The following is a 23,906-nucleotide window of genomic DNA, read 5'->3' on the forward strand; positions in this document are numbered from 1 at the left end:
TAAAGTGCTGCGACACGTAGCTCGTATGCCGGAGGAACGACAAGCTAAAATTATATTCAGCAGAGAACCGACCCAAGCAACACACATGTTATAATAGAGTTACGACAGCGCAAGTTTTGGTTGTATATAAGTTTATTTTACGTAATTCTAACATTGTGTTAAAATAACGTAAAATAAACTTCTATACAACCAAAACTTGCGCTGTCGTAACGTTTATATGTGTGTTACTTGGGGAGAAGGGGTCGTCGGCTTCGTGGAATGCCGCACACACGTTGGCTTTTTGCAGTTGAGGAGGATTCTAAACGTTCAGGGCAACTGGAAGCGATTGGCCCAGGACCGAGGCCAGTGGAGGCGGATACTTCATTCGGCGTAGACTCACCGCTACGAGTTGTAGCCCATCAAGTATCAAATAAGTATTACCAAGAATGTCGTGGTTCACTTTTTCATCTGATCACTGCCGACGAGACTCCTGGAACCGATTCCAGAACAATACCGGTAGTCTTGTAAATGTGATCTGAGACTATTTTCTTGCTAATTGTTCATTGAGTTATCGAAAAAGACGCTATTTTATATGCCGTATGCATGGGTTTGGTTCACTGAAGAGAAACGAGTTATGGCAGATTATGATCGAACATGGATTTCCGGCGAAGCTGATTAGACTGATTCGTGCGACGTTTGATGGATCGAAATCAAATGTACGGGTTGCGGATGAAATTTCTTCATCGTTCGTAACCTTTGACGGACTGAAGCAGGGCGATGCTCTTTCGAACTTACTGGTCAACTGGAAAAAGTATTAAGGAGAGCTGGTGTGCACAGGAGCGGAACCATTGTCACGAAGTCGCATATGCTCCTGGGCTTCGCGGACGATATCGACATCATCGGATTCGACTGTCGGGCCGTGGAAGAGGCGTTTGTACCTTTTAAGAGGGAGACTGCGAGGATTGGACTTACGGTACATGATTGCTGGTGTTCAACGTCGGCCCGGCCGTGGTAGTGGTGACGAAGTGGTGCCAGGTGGGGAAAAGTTTGAAGTTGTGGATGAATTTGTTTACCTTGGTACTCTAGTGACGTGCGATAATGTTGTTACTCGCGAGGTGGTACGGTGTGTGATATGGTATGTTGCGATGACTGTTGGTTTCACTTAACTTGTGCAAACCTGGATCATAAACATTTTTTTTGCGTAAAATGCACACGATTGGAAATGGAAAGCAAAGACTTGCTGTAGCGTGGTTCAAAAAATCGTTTTTGCTCCACACCGATTATTCGATTTGTAACCAGATTCTATGCCTTCTCCAAAAATTTGAGCTTATTTGGTTGAAAATTGAGAGTGCACAAGCCCTTCAAAGTTTGTATGAGAATTACTATGGGAAAACGATGTTTTTCATTCAATCGACCATAGCATTTTCCCAAGTGCCCTAGAGGATTAGTTGACCCTTGGTACTCCTAGGCTACTCTATCAGCTACAACTTTGCCGAAGACCGCATTCAAATCGGATGCCTCTTTAATTAGTTATCGATTTGTATTCAACTGGACAAACTTTAGCAATGATCCTCCAGCTTCTCAGCAGGCAACATTGCTGCATATGGCGCCTAAGATAGCACACTGAAATCATGGCTACTATGTTTCACTGCAAAATGCAGTGATGCCCGATGATTAGTTTAACCATCATGAGTAAAGATTTCGATTCTGGATAAAAATCGGTAACTAATTAATGAGGCATGCGATTTGTATGCGGTCTTCGGCAAAGTTGTAGCTGATAGAGTAGCCTAGCAGTACCAAGGGTCAACTAACGCTCTAGGGAACTTGGGAAAATACTAAATACGGTCGATTGAATGAAAACCATCGTTTCCCATAGTAATTCGCGTACAAACTTTGAAGGGCTTGTGCAGTCTCAATTTTCAACCAAATTAACTCAAATTTTGGGAGAAGGCATAGAATCTGGTTACAAATCAATTAAGCGGTGTGGAGCAAAAACGATTTTTGAACCATGCTACTGGATATGTTAAAGATATAGCTTATCAGAGCAAATAATTCAATCAATCAATCACTAATAAGAAATAAGAAATAATGATGCAAATTATATCTTAAAAGACAAAAATTAAAGAGTATCTGTCATGATACTACGCCAGAAGGAGCATTTATTAATTTGTAAAACTTGAACCGATTGGAAAATATATTGAGTGAATCTACAGCAAAATGCGTTGCCAATGATGATGAAACTTTCGGTAGACCTGAAACTGTTTATAAGCAGCTGTTCAGCGACTTGATGACAGTACTTTATCAAATAAGATTAAGCCCTGTTGAGTTATCAGACACTCTGGATAATTTCGTCACAAAGATGGAATCGTTGAAGAAAGTAGATTTTTTACGTGATTATTGACTCATTAATAAAAGGACATTACGAAAAAACTACTATTCAATTTGCAAATCAGCTGAACGGATGGAATTAGTGAAACAGAATCAATCGGAGGAATCAGAGGAATAATTATCATGGACGTAAGAAGGGTATGTACTTCCAGGTCCGAATTAAGGATTGAGATTAATTAATGAATTAAGGATTAAGGGGGCCGGGGCCCGAGCGAATGTGGAAGCCCCTCAGCCAGTATTACACTTTAAAAATCAAAGCTGCCCATCTCACCCTCACTTCCCTCACCGCGCCGATTGGTTGCTATTGATGCTTCCCTGCTGCCCACATCTAACAAGCTATGGTTGGGAAGTAGCACCAGCAAGCAAGCAAGCAAACAAACAAACGAAGCAAAGTTCTAATAGCCAAAGTGGCAAACCGACGACGACTAGCCAGCAGCAGCAGCAGCAGCAGAAAACACGTGCGATCGTTACCTTCACTTGCCATTGCGCGCTTCTTTTTTTTTTCCGCCGTCGCATCGCTTCCCAGTAGTTAGTGCCACAGCCAGCCAGCCAGTCAATGCAATAATGGTGCGCACGGCTAGTGCACTGCAATTCACTCACAGGCAGTGCTCTAGTCTAGAGAAGACACAGAGGAAGCTCGGCGTTGCTGTTGGATGTTATTCGGGAACACTCTTCGGTGTGTGAGTGCTTCTAACATGGTTAGTCGGCTTTATAGTTTAGTAGTTAGTGCATTCTGCGGGGCACTTGCAGGCAACACTAGGGTGGCCCTAAATGGGACAAGTTCAAGTTCGATCAAAGTATACGTTGCTTAAAAGATCCAGGTATTGAAACAACAAGTTTGAACAACACGCAAATGCTATGTACAGAACCTTACAAATGCTTTGAATTCTTCATCAAGAGTGTGAGTTCATATTACTTAGTTATTGAAAATTCAGTTTATTCAAACAGATAGTGTTTTCAGCAAAATCTTCCTAAGAAAAAAATCGTAACAAACGTCTGGTTTAACGTTTTGATGAAATTTGTCGGCTACAGATCCGTAACCAATCTAAACAGTTTCGGGATTTTTCTTAATACTTATAAAATTAACTCAAACTTTCAAAAGATCATATAGATCATTTAAGATTTCATTCCATGGCGCATAGTTGGTTCGAAATTCCAGATATTAGCCCACTCTAAGCCAGCACTCACTGGCTGTGATCCATCTCTGGTTGTTAGTTGTTGTATGCATCGCATCGCAGCTCTTCGGAGTCGGTTTATAGATTTTTGTAATTTTCTGATGCCTGTTGCGATGTGCACTTTTTCGCAGTGCAACTGCGCGGTTTTATGGGTTTCCTTCACTGGTGTTGCTGTTGTTGTTGGTGTTGTTGCTGGTGCTGCTGCTGCTGCTGCTACTACTGCATCTATCCTAGAATATATCTATCGCTGTCGTGTGACGCATTTGCTTTGATTGTATACTACAGCAGAGATGGTGGTGGCGGCTGAGATAGGCCGCTCCAAGTACATAGAGGCAATTAGACACTTCTCAGGTGGTTATCAAGTGGTCTTCAGGTTGTCACGGTTTAGTGTCTTCTAATTAATTGCCGTCGCTGCGTTCCTGCAGGGACGTTCCACGCTAGGTTCAAACACTGCTGTTTCCTTGAATGAATACAACGAAGAAGGTAGTGCGTTTCCTTTGGCAAATGAACATGATACAGTTGCACCATTTGTGAAATGGGTTTGATGAGTCAGGAAATTCAGAACGTACAAGATTCTCAGCATATTGTTTCGGAACCCTAATTGAGACGGTTATTATTTCAATTTGTACAAGCACAATATTCTACAAAGCTCTCTATCGACTAATAACTACGCTATAACACTGTTCGACAAAAAAAAACTTTTGCCGTGATCAGAGACCCCATTAGTAGGGCATAAAAGCGCATGAAAAATGTAGAAAAATGTCATTTTCAAATTTGTTGGAGCACCCCTAGAAACTTTTTGAGATGAGTTTAAATTTTATTCATTTTTGAAGGTTTGACACGAGCTTTAGAAATCATCATAAACACTGAAATACAATATCTTTGAAATGCAATTTTGTGCACCGCTAAAATTTTCACAGATCTGAGAAGTAACTTTGATAAATAACTAGTCAAAATTTCAGCCTATTACGACATTCCATTTCATTGATACATATCCGGGAAGAATCAAATATGACTTATAAAGCCTGTATCCGCAATAATCGGGACACAGAAGTACAGCTGTAGCTCTGTAATGAATCGGTAAAATTGGCCAAATAATTGACTGAGAACTCTTTGGTGCATGTTTATTATGTGTGCCAAATTTTATAAAAATCGATGCATTACTTTTAACTGTGGATGAAAAACTAACAGACATGGTTTTAAGCATTTTGTACAATCATGACCAATTTTCATTCGCATAATAGATGGTTCTTCTGCGTTACAGTTCTTAGTTCTGTGATGATAATTATGAAATCTCGTTAGCAGTTATGATACTTATAGAGACACTTTCTTGCAAAATTTCATCAACTTTGATCAATTGGTTTGCAAGATACTGGTGTTGAAAGGGATGAATCTTAGTGAAAATTTTTCGTGTTTTTCATGTGTAATATTTGCCTGTTCATAACTTTTGAATTTCTCTGCCAATTTCCATGAAATTTTCACAGAAGGTAGTTGATTATGTGTATATTATGCCTGCAAAATTTTATGAATATTGGTATAGTACTTTCAAAAGTACAATCGAAACAATAAAAGGTGCTGACTAATTGCTGTCTAAAGGGTTAAAATCACGTTCAGTCCCAATACATGTTTCGACTATAAAATTTTTAATAGCGCATCGATTTTTTTGAAATTTTGCCTATGCAACAAATGTAGATTGAGAGATTTGCGTTCAAAATTTCAGCTATTTCCTTTGCCAAATTCAAAAGTTACAACGCTGACAAGCAAAACTAGGGGCTGTACAAAATTCGATGGCGCACATTCTACTCTTTCATTGCTACAACAAAAAGTACTGCAGCGACTCACATTAAATTTTGTAGGTGGAATGAACACATCTGAAGATGTTATTTGACCAAGTTTGAGCAATTTTAATGTATCTATTGCAGAGTTACAGCTGTATTTCTGTGTCCCGATTATTGCGGATACAGGCTTTATAATACAAATCCTTGAAGTTTTCTCTTAATTCAATCACAAAAAGCAAGCCCCTATCCTTATCTAATCATGACAACATAACTATTTTACTTTGATTTGACTTCGAAATGCTACACTTATGATCTAAATAATTGAATTCAAATTTTCGAGAAGAAAATCTGGTCGATCTTTCAAATTACTAACGTGTTAAGCCTGTGTAAAAATAAAAATAAAATCTAATACATTTATATTTTGCGATCAGTACAAAAAAAAAACGTTTCCAGTGTTTTCGTGGGTTGTCTATATTCACTTAATGTTTCGAAGAACCTCCTAGCCATACCAAGGTGGTAAAATTGATAACTTTATTGAATAAAACAAACTTATTTCAATACAATGAATTGAAGCTGGCATTGCACAGAAAACATGGTTTGAGTTCACGACTATTCACAACAATACAACCCTAAAAAATGCAAACCAAAAATGAGAACACTCTCCATTTACTATTAGTAATCGTACAAGCACTGTTGCTTTCTTCACATTTTAGTTAGTTTCACAATACAGAATGTGTATGTTGGGGAAATACCATTGAAGACACTTTTATGAAATTAATTGAATTTGTCATGTAGTAAAATCTTAATTTCAAGCTCAATAATGTCCTCTACAATTGTAAAATTGCTTTATAAGTTCCAGCAGCATAGGGTCTGGAACCATTTGGGCAGGATCACCTATTTTGGGCACTTGTGTCTATGACTCAGTCGATTTAGAACCGATTGACTTGATTTTAGAGACACGATCAGATATGCATATTATCTAGATCGGTTAGGAATTGACTGAGTTATAAATAGCAGCAAGTGCCTAAAATAGATGCTCCTGCCTAAATGATCCTAGACCCTATTTGTTAATATAGTGTTAAATATTATCTATCCAGAAGCACTAACGCGAGTTAATATAATTTATTTAGTCCAAATATAGTCCAAATTAGTTTCAATGCAGAGGTCGTTGGAATTAGAATATATTTTCCGCATCGTATTTAATTTTTTAAGAACACGGAACTGCTTGATATCTGTTGCGATCATAGTAGCTCTGTAATTCGCGTCGCTATGGACTTGTTATTAGTTTCTAAGGTAGTCAATAAAATTTTCATTCCATTGCTAGTACTCAACGAAGTCAGTCGTTTTACTAGTAGCTCTGCTATAGGTTACGAGCCCAGCAAGAGGACCGTAGCCGGAATCCGGAATTAGTCTTCAAGATTTTTTCAACCTCAAGAAACCTGAAGCAGTAAACCCGAAGTAGAAATGTCGCTGAATCACGTTGCTGCCGGAAGTGGAGGAAACGAAAGAACCGCAGCCGAAGCAAGAAGCGCTCGAGTTGGCGGAGGTTCCGTGGCGCTGCCGGCCATCGAGAAGCTACGCGGCAGGGAGAACTACACGACATGGGCGTTCGCGATGCGGATGATTCTCATTCGCGAAGGATGCTGGGAAGCCGTGAGTGCCGAAACCGTCGAAGCTCAAGCGTTGGTGCCGGAGGACCTGAAGCAACGGGCGCTCGCTACCATCTGTTTGAGCCTGGAAAGCTTCAATTACAGCTTGGTGTTGGATGCGGCCGATGCGCGAGCCGCCTGGAAGAAGCTCGAATCAGCCTTTCAGGACAGCGGCCTGACACGGAAAATCGGGTTGCTAAGGAAGTTCACTTCGATACGCCTCGTGAACTGTCAAACCGTCGAAGCCTACGTTGATGAGCTGATGAGCACAAGCCACAAGTTAGCCTCGGTGGGGTTCAAGGTGGACGATTCCTGGTTGGCGGCCATGCTACTGATGGGGTTACCGGAACATTATGAGCCTATGATAATGGGCCTCGAGGCGTCCGGTATCGCCCTGACGGCGGATGCAGTCAAATCGAAAATTTTGCAAGACGTCAAGATCGAGCAGGGTCCGACCAGTTGCAGCAACGAAGGTGCGCTGTACAGCCAGCAAGGTTCCAGGAGATGCAAGCCAGCGGCGGGTAAGTCAAAAAGTGACGAGAAGACCTGCTTCAATTGCAACAAGACTGGCCATTTTGCTGCTAAGTGCCCGGAGAAGCAACCGTCGAAGAAATCGAGCAAGCACAAGGGTCTTTGTTCCATTTTTGCCATGGGTGACGTCAGCGCGGCAGAATGGTATTTTGACTCGGGCGCCACGTGTCACATGGCGCGGCCGGATCAGAAGTTCGTCGAGGAAGCCCCGGTAAAGCACACCGTTGGAACGGCGAACAATACCAGCATGCAAGCCGTAGCGAAGGGTTCCGTCGTATTGGACAGCACCGATGGACGAATTGATGTCAGCGGAGTGCTGAAAATCCCGGATCTGGCAACGAATTTGTTATCGGTGAGTGCTATCTGTAAGAAAGGGAAGACCGTTATTTTCACGAAGGACAAATGCGAAGTTCTGGATGAAAGCGGCGATCTGGTTGTCAGCGGAGTCGAGGAAGGTGGCTTGTACAGAGTCAATCGCTCGGAGCAGTCGTTCTTGGCGGGCGGCATCGAGCTCTGGCATCGACGGCTTGGGCATCTGCACGAAGGTGGCCTGAAGAAGCTGAAGCGGATTGCAAACGGAATCGATTTCCAAGGAGGATCGTTGGCGGGTTGCGTTGCCTGTCTGGAGGGCAAACACGCGAGGCGGCCGTTCCCGAGAAGCACGTCTAAGTCGGAAGAACTGCTGGAGTTGGTACACTCCGACCTCTGCGGACCAGTGGAGGTTTCGTCGCTAGGTGGAAGCCGCTACTTTATGACGTTTCTGGATGATGCGAGCAAGCGGGTAGCGGTTTATTTTCTGAAGAGCAAAAATCAAGCCCTTGAAGCGTTCAAATCGTTCAAGGCTAGAGCGGAGAGGCAAATATCCACCAGGTCAAGCAATCTGGAATGGTTGCTAAGATACACACTAAATCACTGAAAAGTATTTTCATCCATATGCGATATATGGATATTTAAACTTGGGCACGACTCGAAATTCGATCAAAACAAAATACTTCCTTGAATTAAGTAGACGAAGTGTATTTTGCCTGAATTGTGATCCTAATCCATCGCATTCAAAATCGCAGTTTATTGGTATTTGGCGATGGCGCAGGGGAGCAGCGGATAAATTCTTCGGTAAGTACCTTCCTTTTCTTCCAGGTTCGTATCACTGAGCACCATAGGCGACGGCGGCGACAAATATCAACGCTTCGATCGGTGAGTAACTACACTTTCTTTATTAGTTCAACGTTAATTTACTAGTTCATCACTATATTTCACTTTCTACATCAACTATAATTCACTTTGCTATCACTCTACTAAATCTAACTTCGTAAACAAATTACATTACTGACGTTTCTTCTATGCACCTTTCCCTGTCAGATAGGAAAAAAAAGAGAGCAACATGACGTCTTGACGGTCCTTTTATAGCCACCGCAGGGCGGAAATTATTCTGTCTCCATATTGCTCAATATTACTACATTCATTCTTTTACGTCTCGAACTTTCGATACTATATGTCAATCTGCTATAAATTATTCTCCTTTTTTAAGATGTGCGACGAATCACGTTCAGATGGCGCAGGGTTCCCGTCGTGCATCGACCATGCTGGCCCCTTCAGAAATGCAATTTCTGACAACTGCTAAAACGATGGTTGTTTGTCCCTTTGGCCTCGCGGTCGGTCGTCGTGGATTGACAGTTGTAAACATCACGAAGAAGAAAACATCGTCGATAGCTGGCAGGAAAACAACAACAGAAGACCCGGTAGCGGGTTTTTGGAAGATAAATTGAAACTGGACAGGTGCTTACCTGAGCCAGGCATAAATTTGCCTTGTATTACGTCGTTTCAGCGGTCTCCAAGTTTTCCTGGATGGTGTCGATGCCCGAAGATGGAAATTTTGGATGCTCTCCCTCCGTCGACGAATTGGTTGGCACAGGCAGCAGGCAAATTTTAGATACTGGACGAGTGTATATCCCATCGGCAGTTCGCACTGTCACGACTCTGGTGATTCCGTCTGGTCCAGGGTGGAGTTCCATGATGCGAGCAGTAGGCCAGTGCATTGGTGGACAGTTTTCTTGGCGTATAATCACTAATCTGCCCCTTTCGATAGCAACAGGAGGCTGGCACCATTTGGTACGAGGCTGAAGTGACGATAAATACTCTGTGTTCCATCGCTTCCAGACGTCCTGAAAGATTTTTTGCGTTTGTTGCCAACGTTGAAGCCTGTTGAACGGAATAGCTGATACATCTTCGTCTGGAACTGCCTTCAAGGGTGATCCAATCAGAAAGTGGCCTGGTGTAAGCGGTTGCAAATCTGTCGGGTCGTCACTAATCGGAATAATGGGCCTCGAATTGAGACAGCACTCTATTTGGGTGAGAAGGGTCTCCATGTCATCGTAGTCTAATTTGTGCGGCCCCAGGACCCGGAACAGATGCTTTTGAGCCGATGCAATCGCCGACTCCCATAATCCCCCGAAATGGGAGGCTTTTGGTGGATTAAAGTGCCATTTAATGTCGTTGCTGGTGCACTCTAGGGCGAACGCTTGCCTATATTCATTGCTGCTTAGCAATTTTCGTAGTTCATTCGAGGCACCGACAAAATTTCGTCCGTTGTCACTATAGATTTGAGAGCAAAGTCCACGTCGTGAAGTGAATCGTCGAAAGGCCTGCATGAACTTCGCGGTCGTTAGATCCACAACTAATTCTATGTGTACGGCCTTGGTACAAAAGCATACAAATACTGCTACGTATGCCTTTCTTGCAGCGGATCGTCTAGTCACGGGTCGTAGATGCAATGGTCCCCAGTAGTCAACTCCTGTTACTCCAAACGGCCGGGCTGCAGTAACTCGAGTGGAAGGTAGGTCGGCCATGAATTGCTCCACTCTTTTTGGATGAGCTCTGAAGCAAGCGATGCAAGTGTGGACAACCTTCCTGGCCAAACTCCTGGCCCCTATTATCCAGTACCGATCACGAAGAAGAGTCAGAAGAAGCTGTGGTTGCGCATGCAAATTTCGGTCATGCACTTGTTTGACCAGGAGGTGCGAGTATGGATGATGAGCTGGTAGTAGAATTTGATGCTTGCTGTCAAACGGCTGCAATGCGTGTGTTAGTCGTCCTCCGATCCGGATGATTCCTTCGTCTGACATGAATGGGTTGAACCAACGCAGCTTTGACTTTGTGGAAAGTGGTCGTTTTTCGCTTAGCTGTTTCCACTCGACTGAGAACGCTTGTTGTTGGATGAGTGCGATGAGAGTGGCCTCCGATACCTTGATTTCTTCTGAAGAAAGGAATGTTTCGTCTGTGATGGTAACCTTTCGTGATCTCTTACGACAGTTTCGAAGAAAGCGGTTGCAGTAGGCCGTTATGCGCAACATGCGCTGGTAATTCGAAAACCTTGCCACAAGTTCATCGATGAAAGACCGCTCGTGATCGTGATGGACGTTCAAAGCTACTGCTGGTGCCCTACGGGCTTCTCGAGAAATCGTGGGAGAATGTAGATCAGCATTGAATTCGGTTGGCCACTGATTAGGTGTCCATTGTAGCCAAGTCGGCCCGGTCCACCACAGAGTGCAGTTGAGAAGTGCTTCTGGCGTTGCGCCACGCGAAAGGATGTCTGCTGGATTTTCCTTCCCGGCGATATGATTCCAGGTGCAGTCTTTGGTGGCCAACTGTATTTTAGACACTCTGTTCGCCACAAACGTCGTCCAAGTTGATGGAGTACATTTCAGCCAGCTGAGGACGGTAGTGGAGTCCACCCAGAAAAACGTTTCCATTCGAGATCGCATGGAAGCGCTAATTTTCTGGTAGAGCTCCGCAGCAAGGAGAGCCCCACACAGTTCGAGCCGTGGAATACTCTGTTGTTTGATTGGGGCGACCTTCGATTTCGAGGTGAGTAACGCACTTTTTACGAGGCCATTTGGATCTGTAGATCTAATGTAAGCACACGCACCGTATGCTTTTTCTGATGAGTCGGAGAAGATGTGTAGTTGCACAGTTTCGGGTGCTTGGCAAGTGATTAGACGATCGATCCGTAGTTCGTTGAGCAGGGGAAGTTGGTCCTCATACTGTAACCAGCGCTCTTGTAGAGAAGATGGAAGCTCCTTATCCCATCCCCAAGGCCTTCCGCTGTCCTGAAGTAACCAGAGTGACTGCATGAACAGTTTTGCTGTGGTCACCACAGGGCCTACTAATCCCAGCGGATCAAATAGGCGTGCGATGTAGGAAAGGGCCGTCCGTTTCGTAAGCGTTTCATCCTTCAGTGTCCCTGGAAGTTGAACCTTGTATCGTAGACAATCGGTTTGTGGCTCCCAGTGTAAACCGAGTGTTTTTATGCACTGATCACGATCGAGATCCACCGAGGGTTGCATAGCGAGATTTTCAGGCGAAACATCGGCAATGGCATCGGGTTCATTTGATGCCCATTTGCGCAATTGGAAACCTCCCCTATTCAATAGTGAATCCAACTGCTTACGACGAATCCTGGCTTCCTCGGTCGAATTTGCTCCAGAAATCAAATCGTCGACGTAGAAATCGTTGATCAGTATTTCGGCTGCTTCCGGAAATTCTGTGCGTTCATCATCTGCTAGTTGCTTTAGGACCCGTGTTGCCAAGAAGGGGGCACTAGCTGTGCCATATGTTACAGTTTTTAATTCATAGGTATCCAACGGAGCATCATTCGATGACCTCCAAACGATTCGCTGTAGCGGCGTGTCGAGGGGGTCCACTAAAATTTGGCGAAACATTTGCTTAATATCCGCAATAATCATTATTCGATGCATCCGTGAGCGCATAAGGATCGAACGAAGATCCTGTTGCAGTGTTGGCCCAACCATCAACGCATCATTTAGAGATGATCCAGTCGAAGTCCTACAGGAGGCATCGAAAACAACACGCATCTTGGTTGTCGTGCTGTCTTCGCGGATTACGGCGTGATGGGGGAGATGATAAACCCTTTCACGTGGCTGTTGGTAGTCCACGATGCGTGTCATATGTCCAAGTGAAAGGTATTCGTTCATGAACAAGGAATATTGTTCCTGTAGATTTGCATCTGTAGCGAATCTGGATTCGAGCATTCGAAATCGCCGAGTAGCTGTTCGACGGTTGTTGTCTAGATTATCGAGAATATTTTCTTTCACCGGTAGGCGAACTATGTATCGTCCATCTTCGCTGCGCTTAGTGGTTTTCTGGAAATGTTCCTCACATGCTACTTCCTCCACCGAGAGACAGGACGTTGTGGCGCCTTCCTCCATAGACCAAAAGCTCTCCATAAGCTGATGCAGATCGGTGACTAAGGCCAAGTTTGCTGCTATTGGGGTTGATGTATTAGTGGCCACGCTGCTTCCCGTGACTATCCATCCAAAAACGGAGTTTACGAGGACCGGAAGGTTAATGCCAAGGTCGATTCGGCCACTCATACTGAAAAGATCGAAAAATAGCTCTGCACCCAAAACGATGTCGATGGAACTAGTCTTGTAGAATGCCGGATCTGCCAACTGGATTTCTGAAGGAATCTTCCACGTCGAGACGTCGAGCGACGATGATGGCAGGTCCATGGTCACCTTCGGCATAACGAGAAGTTCAACCGAAGCGGTATATTCATTAATCCTTGAGCGAATGGTAGTTAGCAGCATGCTACGGACATGTGCTTTTGATTGACCAATCCCAGAGATGGGCAGATGTACTTTTCTGCGTCGTGCTTTGATTAGTTGCGAAAACGATTCTGTTACGAATGAACATTCGCTACCGGAGTCTAGTAGTGCTCTGGCTGGGAACTCCCTCCCGCTGTCATCAACTACGATTATTATGGCTGTCGCAAGAAGAACTCGTTTTGGTGTTGCTCCTACAGCGGCGTGGCCGGAAATTTCGAGTGTTGCTGAGACCGATGCTGACGGTGGACTGGCTGCGGACTGAACAGAGGTGTCCGCTGGGGGAGATGCCTCTGCAGCCTTGGATTTGCTTGAATCGCATTCGGACTGTGGGCAGATTTGTGTGTGGTGATGACCTCTGCACCTTCGGCAGGTACTAGATGACGGACACTCCTTGGCCGGGTGGCCTTTCCGGAGACAATTTCTGCAAAGCTGATGACGGCGGATTTCCTTCTCCTTCTCTTCGATGTTCATCTTGGAAAATTTATTGCACTGGTACAACGGATGACTGTCCGGGCATACTAGGCATTTCCTAGAGTTGATGTGAGTCACCGCGTGACTGGAAAGTGGCCTTGATTGCGGTTTCTTTGCTGGTATGGATGACGACACTTCCGTTGCCTTGCCGATAGTTTGCAGGACGGTAACGCGGCGTTGAATAAACGAAGTGAGGTCCTGAAACGTTACAGCCTGCTGAGTAGCGCAGTATTCTTCCCAATCTCTTCGTGTGACGGAGTCAAGTCGAATGCTTAACATTCGAATGAGAATAAGGTCCCAACACTCCGTCCTTTCGCCGAGCTGCTTAAGTATCTTCACATTTGCTTCAAACTTTTCCACTAATGAATGAAGCTCGGTGGCCGACTCTCGTCTAATTGGTGCAAATTCGAAGAGGGAATCAACGTATGACTGCTTTAGCCGAATCGGATTCTGATAGTGGTCCAACAAGAGATTCCAGGCGACCATGTAGTTGTTGGCCGAGATTGCGATCGTCTGCACGAGTTTCAGAGCTTCCCCGGTGAGCGAAGAGCGAAGATAATAAAACTTCTGAATATTTGAAAGCTCGTGCGACGAGTGGACCAAAGATATAAAAAGATCGTGGAAGTTTAACCAGCGATCTAGGGTACCGTCAAACACAGGCAGTTTGATGTCCGGCAGGCGCACGTGGGACGTGGTGGAAAAGGGTTGCGATTGAGAACTCGACGGTGTTGTTGGCGTAGATGTAGGTTTACTGACGGATAGAAGGAACCCCTTGGCCTTGAAATAAGAGGTCTCGAAAGCGATACTATCTTGCAAATGCGCTTCTACGTTGGTGTCGTCGAGTGTTTCGAGCTCTCCTTGGACGGCATTGAAATCATTCCAAATCGAGACTAGATGTTCCAACCTAACGGGCACTTCATAGCAGTCCGTCTCTTCTTCGTATCCGTCCACGAATTTCACAACGAGTTGGAATGACGTCAGCAGACTTTTCTGCCTCGTCTTCAGCGACTTGATGCGTCGTTCCGTCGATGACATGGCGACAAAAGGCGAAGGCTATCTGGAATACGTAAGACCGCGTAGACCGAGAGGAGCGATGTAAACTGTATGGAATTATAATTACCTATTAAAGGCAATGCAAGTGCCTTGTATGACTCGAATAGAGGTAGATGTAGCCACAGACAGATGAAATAGCTATCGCTGTAAGCTTTGATTCCGTAGGGTATCGTGGAGTGTTGAACGGACTCGTAGTTCCCACCAGATCGTGGCACGTGGTTTGACTTTGAAGAGTTGAAGGGCTGATGACTTTACGGTGTAGGAGGACGCAGTATTAACCGGAGCTGGCGAATAACCGGAGTTCGACGGTTATCCGGTTCGAAGGACCAATGGCGATGGCGCAGGGGAGCAGCGGATAAATTCTTCGGTAAGTACCTTCCTTTTCTTCCAGGTTCGTATCACTGAGCACCATAGGCGACGGCGGCGACAAATATCAACGCTTCGATCGGTGAGTAACTACACTTTCTTTATTAGTTCAACGTTAATTTACTAGTTCATCACTATATTTCACTTTCTACATCAACTATAATTCACTTTGCTATCACTCTACTAAATCTAACTTCGTAAACAAATTACATTACTGACGTTTCTTCTATGCACCTTTCCCTGTCAGATAGGAAAAAAAAGAGAGCAACATGACGTCTTGACGGTCCTTTTATAGCCACCGCAGGGCGGAAATTATTCTGTCTCCATATTGCTCAATATTACTACATTCATTCTTTTACGTCTCGAACTTTCGATACTATATGTCAATCTGCTATAAATTATTCTCCTTTTTTAAGATGTGCGACGAATCACGTTCAGATGGCGCAGGGTTCCCGTCGTGCATCGACCAGTATTTAAACATGATTATGAAAGTAACTTTTGATGTCAAATGTTACAATAAACTTTGTTCATTTTCATAAGCGATAATTCAGAACATTACATTTATTTGGAAACGTTTTTCCTTAAAATACTCATGTTGACCTCAATGAGTTAACTTTCTTCCTGTTCTCATATCATCTCATTTCATATCAAATCATATCCTAAAATTTCTCGTATAGCTTTCTAGAATCATATTTAGTTGAACCAGATGTTTGAAATACAATTTTCATCTTCTTCAGTCAGAGACTGAAAAATATATTACCACTAGAAAACGGACGTCACATCTAGTGACCTAGTGGAGAACTAGTAAAGAAACGTTTTCTCCTACTGGAGCGAAAATCCATCCAATATTCCGAGGCGTACGAAGTATCCGAAAGACTGACGCTTCACGGCATTAACGCATAGAAGCTTTTTAAATGGATATGAATATGGGCGTGCTTTATGGGATTAGATTAATAAAAAAACCTAAAAGATTTCCACTATATAAGTCAGAGTTAAGCCTTCGCGAATATGTATCAATGAAACGGAATGTCGTAATAGGTAGAAATTTTGACTAGTTATTTATCAAAGTTGCTTCTCAGATCTGAAAAAATATTCAGCGGTGCACAAAACTGTATTTCAAAGATATTGTATTTCAAATGTGTTTATGATGATTTCTAAAGCTCTTGTCGAACCTTCAAAAATGAATAAAATTCAAACTCATCTCAAAAAGTTTCTAGGGGTGCTCCAACAAATTTAAAAATGGCATTTTTCTACATTTTCCATGCGCTTTTATGCCCTACTAATGGGGTCTCTGATCACGGCAAAAGTTTTTTTTTGTCGGACAGTGTAATTATTTGGATCTGTAATAAAACATCTTTTTTCAATTATGAGCCAGCATTAGCTCACATGCATTGCAACACAAATCATGTGGATTTCATCAGACTGTTTAAGAACTCTCACGAATTCCATGATTTTTAAGTATAAGATTTGCACGCGTAGTGACTCCTCGTTGTTTATTAATAGGATAAGTCCTTGCCACTATGTCAAGCCAATAAGTGATTATAATGGAAGGGTTTCAAAGACAAACTTTCAGAAAAAAGTCATTGGACATTTAAACATAGCTAGTGATCATTTTAAGTAGTGAGTTAACGTTATCATGAGGCTGTTGAAGTTCCTAAGAACTTCTTAGAGTACCGTAAAATGGGGTAGCTTTTCGATTTTTAAGCAATATCATTGAAAATCTAAACATTTGAAACAAGCTGTAATGCATCGCGTACACTAATTACTACGAGTAGAATACTTTGCAGCACTTGATTTCCCAAAAATATGTTTCCACCTAAGCAAGAGGTGCGGAATACATGCTTGTTGCAAGTTACCCCATCTCACAGTGGTTCCAGCCCCATATGAGGGCGGCCATAAATATGATTTTATTGAGTTTTATGATGAAATCGCTAAAATTGATGCATATTTGCATTCCAAATGCGTTTTTGAATTGTTTTTAAAATTGGGCTCAATCAAATTTTTGGCCTTACGGAGCCGAATTTTATTATTTTGTAATTTTGGTTACCAATTGATTTGGATATACTAATATTAGTTTAGGCGGTCCACGGTAGTCAAAACTGCTCAAAAATAGTAAGAACACATAATTTAATGGATGAAGAGGGTGAAAGTTGGGAAAAAGTGTTCCGTGCAATGCAATGCGGGAGGTATTTGTTAGTTTTTGAGAAAATTGAAAGTACGACACTTAAGTGACTACCACCAATCTGGTCGCAAACGGTCACAGCTAAATTTTCCAGTAAATCATTGTTTATAGGAAAGTTTTATAGACAAACGTCCGAAGGGGATGGAAGGGGAAACATTTTTTCCGGCTTGTTGAAAATTTTTAGCTTTTAATACTTTGCGAAAAAAGCATCTAATTCAGTCACACTCATTCAAATAAAATGATGAAGAATGGCATCTAAATTTGTGATAAACATCCGTTTCAACTATGTAAGAGTCGAAAACAATCAACCAAATACATGTCGAAAGGATGAGACTTTTTAATAGAGTGATAAATGCATACGACTGAAATTAGAACAATTCAAATGAAATATCTACTCAAGAACATCTACTTTCATGAGCTCTGCAGAAAAATTTCGGCAAACATTTGATAAAAGTTATGATTACCCTAGTTATTACCCGAGCAGAAGGGAATACCTTAACAATATCATGCAAAGAACAACCTGTGCTCTAATAGCAAAAAATATTATTATTACATTATTCTACAAAATGTTATGAGAACATCACAATATCAATTGGAGGTATTTGAGCAGAGTTTGGTATTGATGTTGTATTTGTTGATTTAGCAGTGAAATAACTGAATAACAGGTTTTGCTATTATACCATGGAGCTATCGAACAAATATACAATTTAATAACAAAACATGTTAAGGTACCCCGGGGCAAGTGGGACCTAAAAAAATGCTAATTTGGTTTTGTCATGCCAAAAGTTTCAGAACACAAATTCTTTAATAATTCCAATGGACCCAAAAGACGTTGTTGGTATATTTGTACTTATTAACGTGCATTAAAACTGTTTCAAAATTTTTGCATTCCATATATTATGTATATAATGAAAAGTGTAGCAGATCTTCATTTACTGCGTTTCACGGGGCAAGTGGGACCTATTCAGAGTTTTTGTTCAAAGGGCTTAATATAAGTCGCAACAAATGAGGTAACATAAATCATAAATCTCTTATATGAATGGCTATGTTTAGAGATTAAAATAAGAAGAGGTTTATGGTATCATGCATAAATTACGTAACACATAACAAATCGCTGGGGGGAATCGAATCCACTCTAGCAGCTCATGCAAAATAAATTGATTTTTTTTTATACAAAAAGCGCCGTAAAGTGAAGAGACAAAAGATTTCGAAACTTGATCTCTATATTATATAGTTAATGATTCTCACCAATAGTAAATCTGGTGTTTCGAGATTTTCAGTAATATCTTCTCCCTTACATAATCTTACGATCATTAAATAATGTTTTTTATTCATGAATTTTGAAAAGACCATTTCCCTATTTTATTTTTTTATGGACGGTTCCCAAATACTCAGAAGAATGCATTATGCAGCGTTAAGTGAAAAAAATGGAAGATATTTAGAAAACAACATAAAAAATACATGCTTTTGATTTTTTTTGTTTTACCCAAGGTTTTATCATTTTTAACAAGAATTTGATCATTTAGAGGTAATAAAATATAATTTAACAGTAGATTACTTAACGCGTCAATTGTAATTGACTTTCGTGCTAATTTCATCTTAGGTTGGACAAGGCGAGATGAACCCATAAAATTGTCTATGTTTATTCTCATAGGTCCCACTTGCCCCAGATAGCGAAATGCACTGGGACAAGAGAGAACAGTAAACTAAAGGTAATAAATAAAAATAAAATACAGCTTTTTCGCTTGCAATCATTTGCATGAACTCCAAATACTATCCTGAAACCAAAAAAGAATTTGTAGAATAACAAATCTATTTTCAAACGACGAATGTAGTAGAGCACGTCAATCTTACCTAGTGAATTGAAAATTACATATGAACAACAATAACGTATATGGTCTCTTTATGGTTGAAACAATAGCATTTTTTGTATTCAAAGTATCCGTAAGTGTGATACTTATGTTTTCCATGAAGAATGTTAGTCTTTAAAATAAATAATAAAAAAAATACTAGCTATAGGTCTCACTTGCCCCCGATTCTCACTTGCCCCGGGGTACCTTATTGCTTTGTTATTCAATACCTTTTGGATGACAAATATAGCACTCCAAATTTTAGGTATTCATTCATTAATGAAATAACATCACTTGTTATTTTCTAGGTGTTATGCATACAAAAATATGGTATTCGTTTTTGATATTTTGCCTCTTATGTCCACCTAACGAAGGGCATATCGAGGTATGATAGTATTAAAGATGAATACCTTGATATGATTTTCAGTTGCTATTCTTTTCTGCTCGGGTAAAGCATTAAACTTTATGTTACCGCAATGATATCACAGTCTCATTGAGGTCAAATTTTTGGATTAATGACCTATGGCGGAATCACTGTGCTTCTGTGGGGTAACTTGCAACACATGGCATGAAGCTAAGTTAGCTACCATTAAACTGCACTTATATTCTATGTACTACTAGATCATATTATGAGTTTAAGATGTAATGCATGAAACATACATTTAAAAAATAAACACTAATTAAAAAAACTATAATTTTTCATGAATTTTTCGGTAGTTATTACAAGCAAAAGTATATCGTTTCATAACAGGTCTCACGTCCCATAACAGGTCATGCATTTGATATACATGGATCTGATGACTCAGTACTAGTTACAAAATGTCAACAATGTTAAATGTAATTTCTTCAAAAAGGAGAATGAGTAGTCTTCAGGTAACTTTCAATTTGAAGTGGTGTTTGTTTAATTTAGCTAAAACAACATGATTTAAACACCGATTCAACTTTGTAAATATCAAAGCCGTTAGTTGGGGCATTTTGCTGAAATAATTTTCTCCATCTAGGTTCAGAATTGATGTTGGTGATTGTTTTAGAACGTCTATAAACTATATTAAGATTTTAACAAGATGAAACATGAATAAAATTTCAAAATATGACAGTCCTTAACAATGCTTGAAAGTCACGTGCAAAAATTTAGTCGAAATTTGGAAAGCGCGTTACGTAATTAAAAAATGGTCCATTTCGATTATCTCACTCAGAAATATCGTGAAATGAAAATAATTAATAGAAAGTTTTGTTAATTTGAACTGTTCGTTTATACATAATGTTGATAACCGAAATAGTGGAACATACTAGTTTTCATAATTGTGAGAAAATAGTTTATATTTAACCCTCGAGCAGTCGCGTCTTTGATTACATGCAACGACGCCACGCTCACGCTATGTACCAAAAGCGTGCATTTTTCATGGTGCGTGTACTCAGTACACGACGCGACCGCTCCCGGGTTAATGTATGTCATCGTGTTGCAAGTAACCCCTTTTGACGGTGTTATACATAATCGAATCTGCCAGCGTATCTTGTAATCTCTCGAAGTATTTTGATTAATTTAATTTAAAGGGTAATTTAATGGCGATTCCGGTTAGATTTTTTTAGCGTGTGTAGGTAAATTATAGTGATATTCTGGGTTCTGGGAGTGAATATCAATAAAACTTCAAGAACTATTACCACTACTATAAGAGGAAACCCAGAAGCTACACCTAGGGGAATATTCTCCGTGCAGTTGAAACCCGGTATTTTCGACTAGCGAAGTTGGATTTTTCTCCAAATCCGTGCATTGGACCTAACTTCGGAAGTAGTGCGCTGTATAGCTACTTAGCATGTCGAAAACTCCGTTTTCAACTAAATTGAGAATAACATTCAAATCTGCAGAAAGAATTCTTTAAGAAATTGTTGGGGGAATTCCTCAAGAAAGTTCTGTATGAATTCCCTAAGAAACTCATAGTCGACATCCATACTGAACTCCTGGAGTAAGTTCCATAATCAACTCTAACAGAACTTCAGTAAACTCCTGAAAGATTTCCATTAGAAACATCTGAGGGAATTTCAGAATGAACTTACGGAAGAATTGCCAAATAATATACAGAATTCCAAAAGATGTTCCTAAAAGAATCTCGAGATTAATTGCTAATGCAATTTTTTAGGGAGTGTCCAAAGAAAATCTTTGAGAAATCCTACAAAGAGGTTCTGGAGAACTCCAAGAATTTGGATGAATTTCCTGGGAAAATCCTGGACGGGATTTCTGAAGAAATCTCGGAAGAAAATCCTGGAGGAAACCTGGGATTTTCCAAAAAAAAAAGAGAAATTCTTCTGGGATTTCTCAGGGAACTCCTCCAGGAGTACCTTCAGAGATGACTCCAAATAAACGTTAAGAAAAAAAATCTCAAGGAGCTTCTTCTGTGATTCTTTTTGTTTAGGATTCCTTTTTTCGAGATTTCTCCAAGAGCTTTTTCTGGGATTCCTCCAGATGTTTCTTTTAAGATTCCTGCAGGTTTTTTTTTCTGAGATTGATAAGGAGTTACATCTAGGATTTTCAAATGAGTTCCTTCTCACATTTCTTTTAAATGTTCCTTCTGGCAGACCTTGAGAAGCACTTTCTGGGATTTCTCCAGAATTTCCTTCTAGAACTCAACCAAGAGTTCCTCCACGGGAAGGCATTCCTGGAGGTATCCGGGAACTCGTGGAGAAATCCCAAAACTCCCAGGATTGTTTTTTGAGAATCTCAGATGGAATTTAGGTAGGAATCTGGGAACAAATTCCTTGAAGAATCCCGGAGTAAAATCTTGGAGAAATTCCGGAACGAATTCTTGGAAGAATCTCAGAACGAATTCCATGGAACATTCGGAAGAATCTCAGAAGAAATTCATAGAGAAATTTCAGAAGAAATCTCTGGAGAAATCGCTGAAGGAATGGCTGGAGAAATCCTGGATTGAACTTCTAAGAAATCTCAGAAGAATTCCTGGATGAATCCAAGAAATAATAACCGGAGGTATAAAAAAAAATCTGAAGGAGTCCCAGGAAGAATTTCTGGAAGAGTCACAGAACAAATTCCTAGGAGAATCTCGGAAGGAAATTTTGAAATAATCCCGGAAATAATCCCTAAGGAATCCTGGAAGAAATTGCAGAAGAGACAGAGAAAGAAATTCCTGGAGAAATCCCAGGAATCATTTCTGGGGGATTCCCAGAATGTATTCTTGAAGGAATCCCGGAAGGAATACCTGGAGGAATCTCAAATGGAGCTGCTGGGGGAACTCCACCAGCAAGTTATAAATTACACAACTCAACAACACATTTTGAATTTAATCACATAACAACAATTTAGACAACCGCGCAGTACGAACCGCAAACTTAGCAGGATCTCACAATACAATACAATTCCTCTGTTAGTTTTCCCAGCTCCCAAGCGAAATGCCTACCCCCGGATATCATAATCCGGGTTTAAGCTGAAAACAACCAAACAGTAATGAATTGCCACATTTACCTCACTCTACTCGAGAAAGCCAACGAAATTTTCCTAAGTCCTAATCGTCAACTACAAGGCCATGAAACGTCAAATGCTTAGAAAATTCCTTAAGAGTCCATTAGACGGGCAAATGTGTGTGTCATTGTAGCCCGACATTTATCCAAGGTTGCCATTATCCAAGATGTGTTGATCATTTGTTGGACTTGTTTGGCCAAATATTTGACGAGACACATTAAATTCGAACAGTGAACAAACTTTACCAAAATTACGCTGTTAGCCATTTACACACTCGGGTTCAGTGGCCGCAGCATATAATTGTTTCGAAGAGGATCAAGTTGAACATTAATGTCGATTTGTCCCAGAATAGCGGGACAATCAATGTGCCTTTGCAGAATAACTGAGATCAACCCTAGGGGGTCATTCAAATATGACGTCCATCACTTAGGGGGCGAGGGGCTCTGAGAAAGTGTGGCATTCCATGTATTAGGTATTGAAAAAGCGTGACAGAGGGGGAAGTGTGGGTCTAAAATCCTGAAAAATGATGGAAGTCATATTTGACTTGTCCTTAGCTGTATCTCTTGGGTCCGATAATGGTTCCAGGTGGATCAGCTGACAACGGTTTTCGTAACTTTGCAATTGATACGATTGGATCAAGGCAAACGCCAAAGAATATACCTCAAAACCCGTTGTTGAACAGACTCGATCCTTTCGACGCCGTTAATGTAGAACGGCGAAATGGAGTAACCAAAATTTTACCGATAAGCTTCACAATATGTTCTTCCTGGAATTTAAGAAAAAAAATAAATAAAACTTCTTGTACCCACTTTACAAACCCTTCAAATATAATTCCCTTTGAGATTCAGTGAAATCGTCTTCTGATTCGTATACTTTAACAGATATGTAAATTTTGACTTCTCTGGCTGTCTTTTCCACAAGATATCTAATATTAAGGAAGACTGCAAGTAGTAGTAGTCGAAACATATGACGAACATTTTGATTATTGATATTCAAACTGTCTTTAAAGTTTGTAAAAACAAAGAATGCTGATTGGAAAAAATATATTTGAAGTTTTTCTAACCTTGTATATAGATTCTCTTCAGATTCAGAAAGCATCACGGAAGCTTACTTATTCAGTGCAATATAACTTAGCATGCAAAGTAAAAATTCATACTGTTTTAAACACGAGCTCCAAATAAGAAGTTAAAGATTTCATTAGAACCACAAAAGCCTAAAAGCCGACGAAAGCAAATTGATAACTTCAGAACGGATTGTCCATAATATAACACTACTGAAAGGAATGTTTGATTGGGCATTTTCAAATCATAAACTACATAGCATAAACTTGCCCACACATCGCAATCGTTTTCTGCTGAACCGACTCATTCCTCTCTGAACGACTGCGT

The 23,906-nt window shown here is 41.0% G+C and overlaps 2 protein-coding genes across 4 annotated transcripts in view; both read right to left on the bottom strand.

Moving 5' to 3' along the window:
* Positions 1-23,906, bottom strand: part of LOC109429899 (uncharacterized) — a 111,500-nt gene that overhangs the window by 76,154 nt on the left and 11,440 nt on the right. The gene's annotated exons all lie outside the window — the stretch shown is intronic.
* Positions 9,312-14,630, bottom strand: LOC134285974 (uncharacterized). Its single transcript, XM_062847534.1, has one exon. The coding sequence runs from the start codon at positions 14,628-14,630 to the stop codon at positions 9,312-9,314; it is 5,319 nt and encodes a 1,772-aa protein (XP_062703518.1).

The sequence above is a fragment of the Aedes albopictus genome, chromosome 2 (assembly GCF_035046485.1).
Source record: "Aedes albopictus strain Foshan chromosome 2, AalbF5, whole genome shotgun sequence".
Lineage (NCBI taxonomy): Eukaryota > Metazoa > Arthropoda > Insecta > Diptera > Culicidae > Aedes > Aedes albopictus.

Excerpts from the sequence above, each read along its gene's own strand:
- LOC134285974 (XM_062847534.1), bottom strand. The coding sequence starts at position 14,630 with ATGTCATCGACGGAACGACGCATCAAGTCGCTGAAGACGAGGCAGAAA.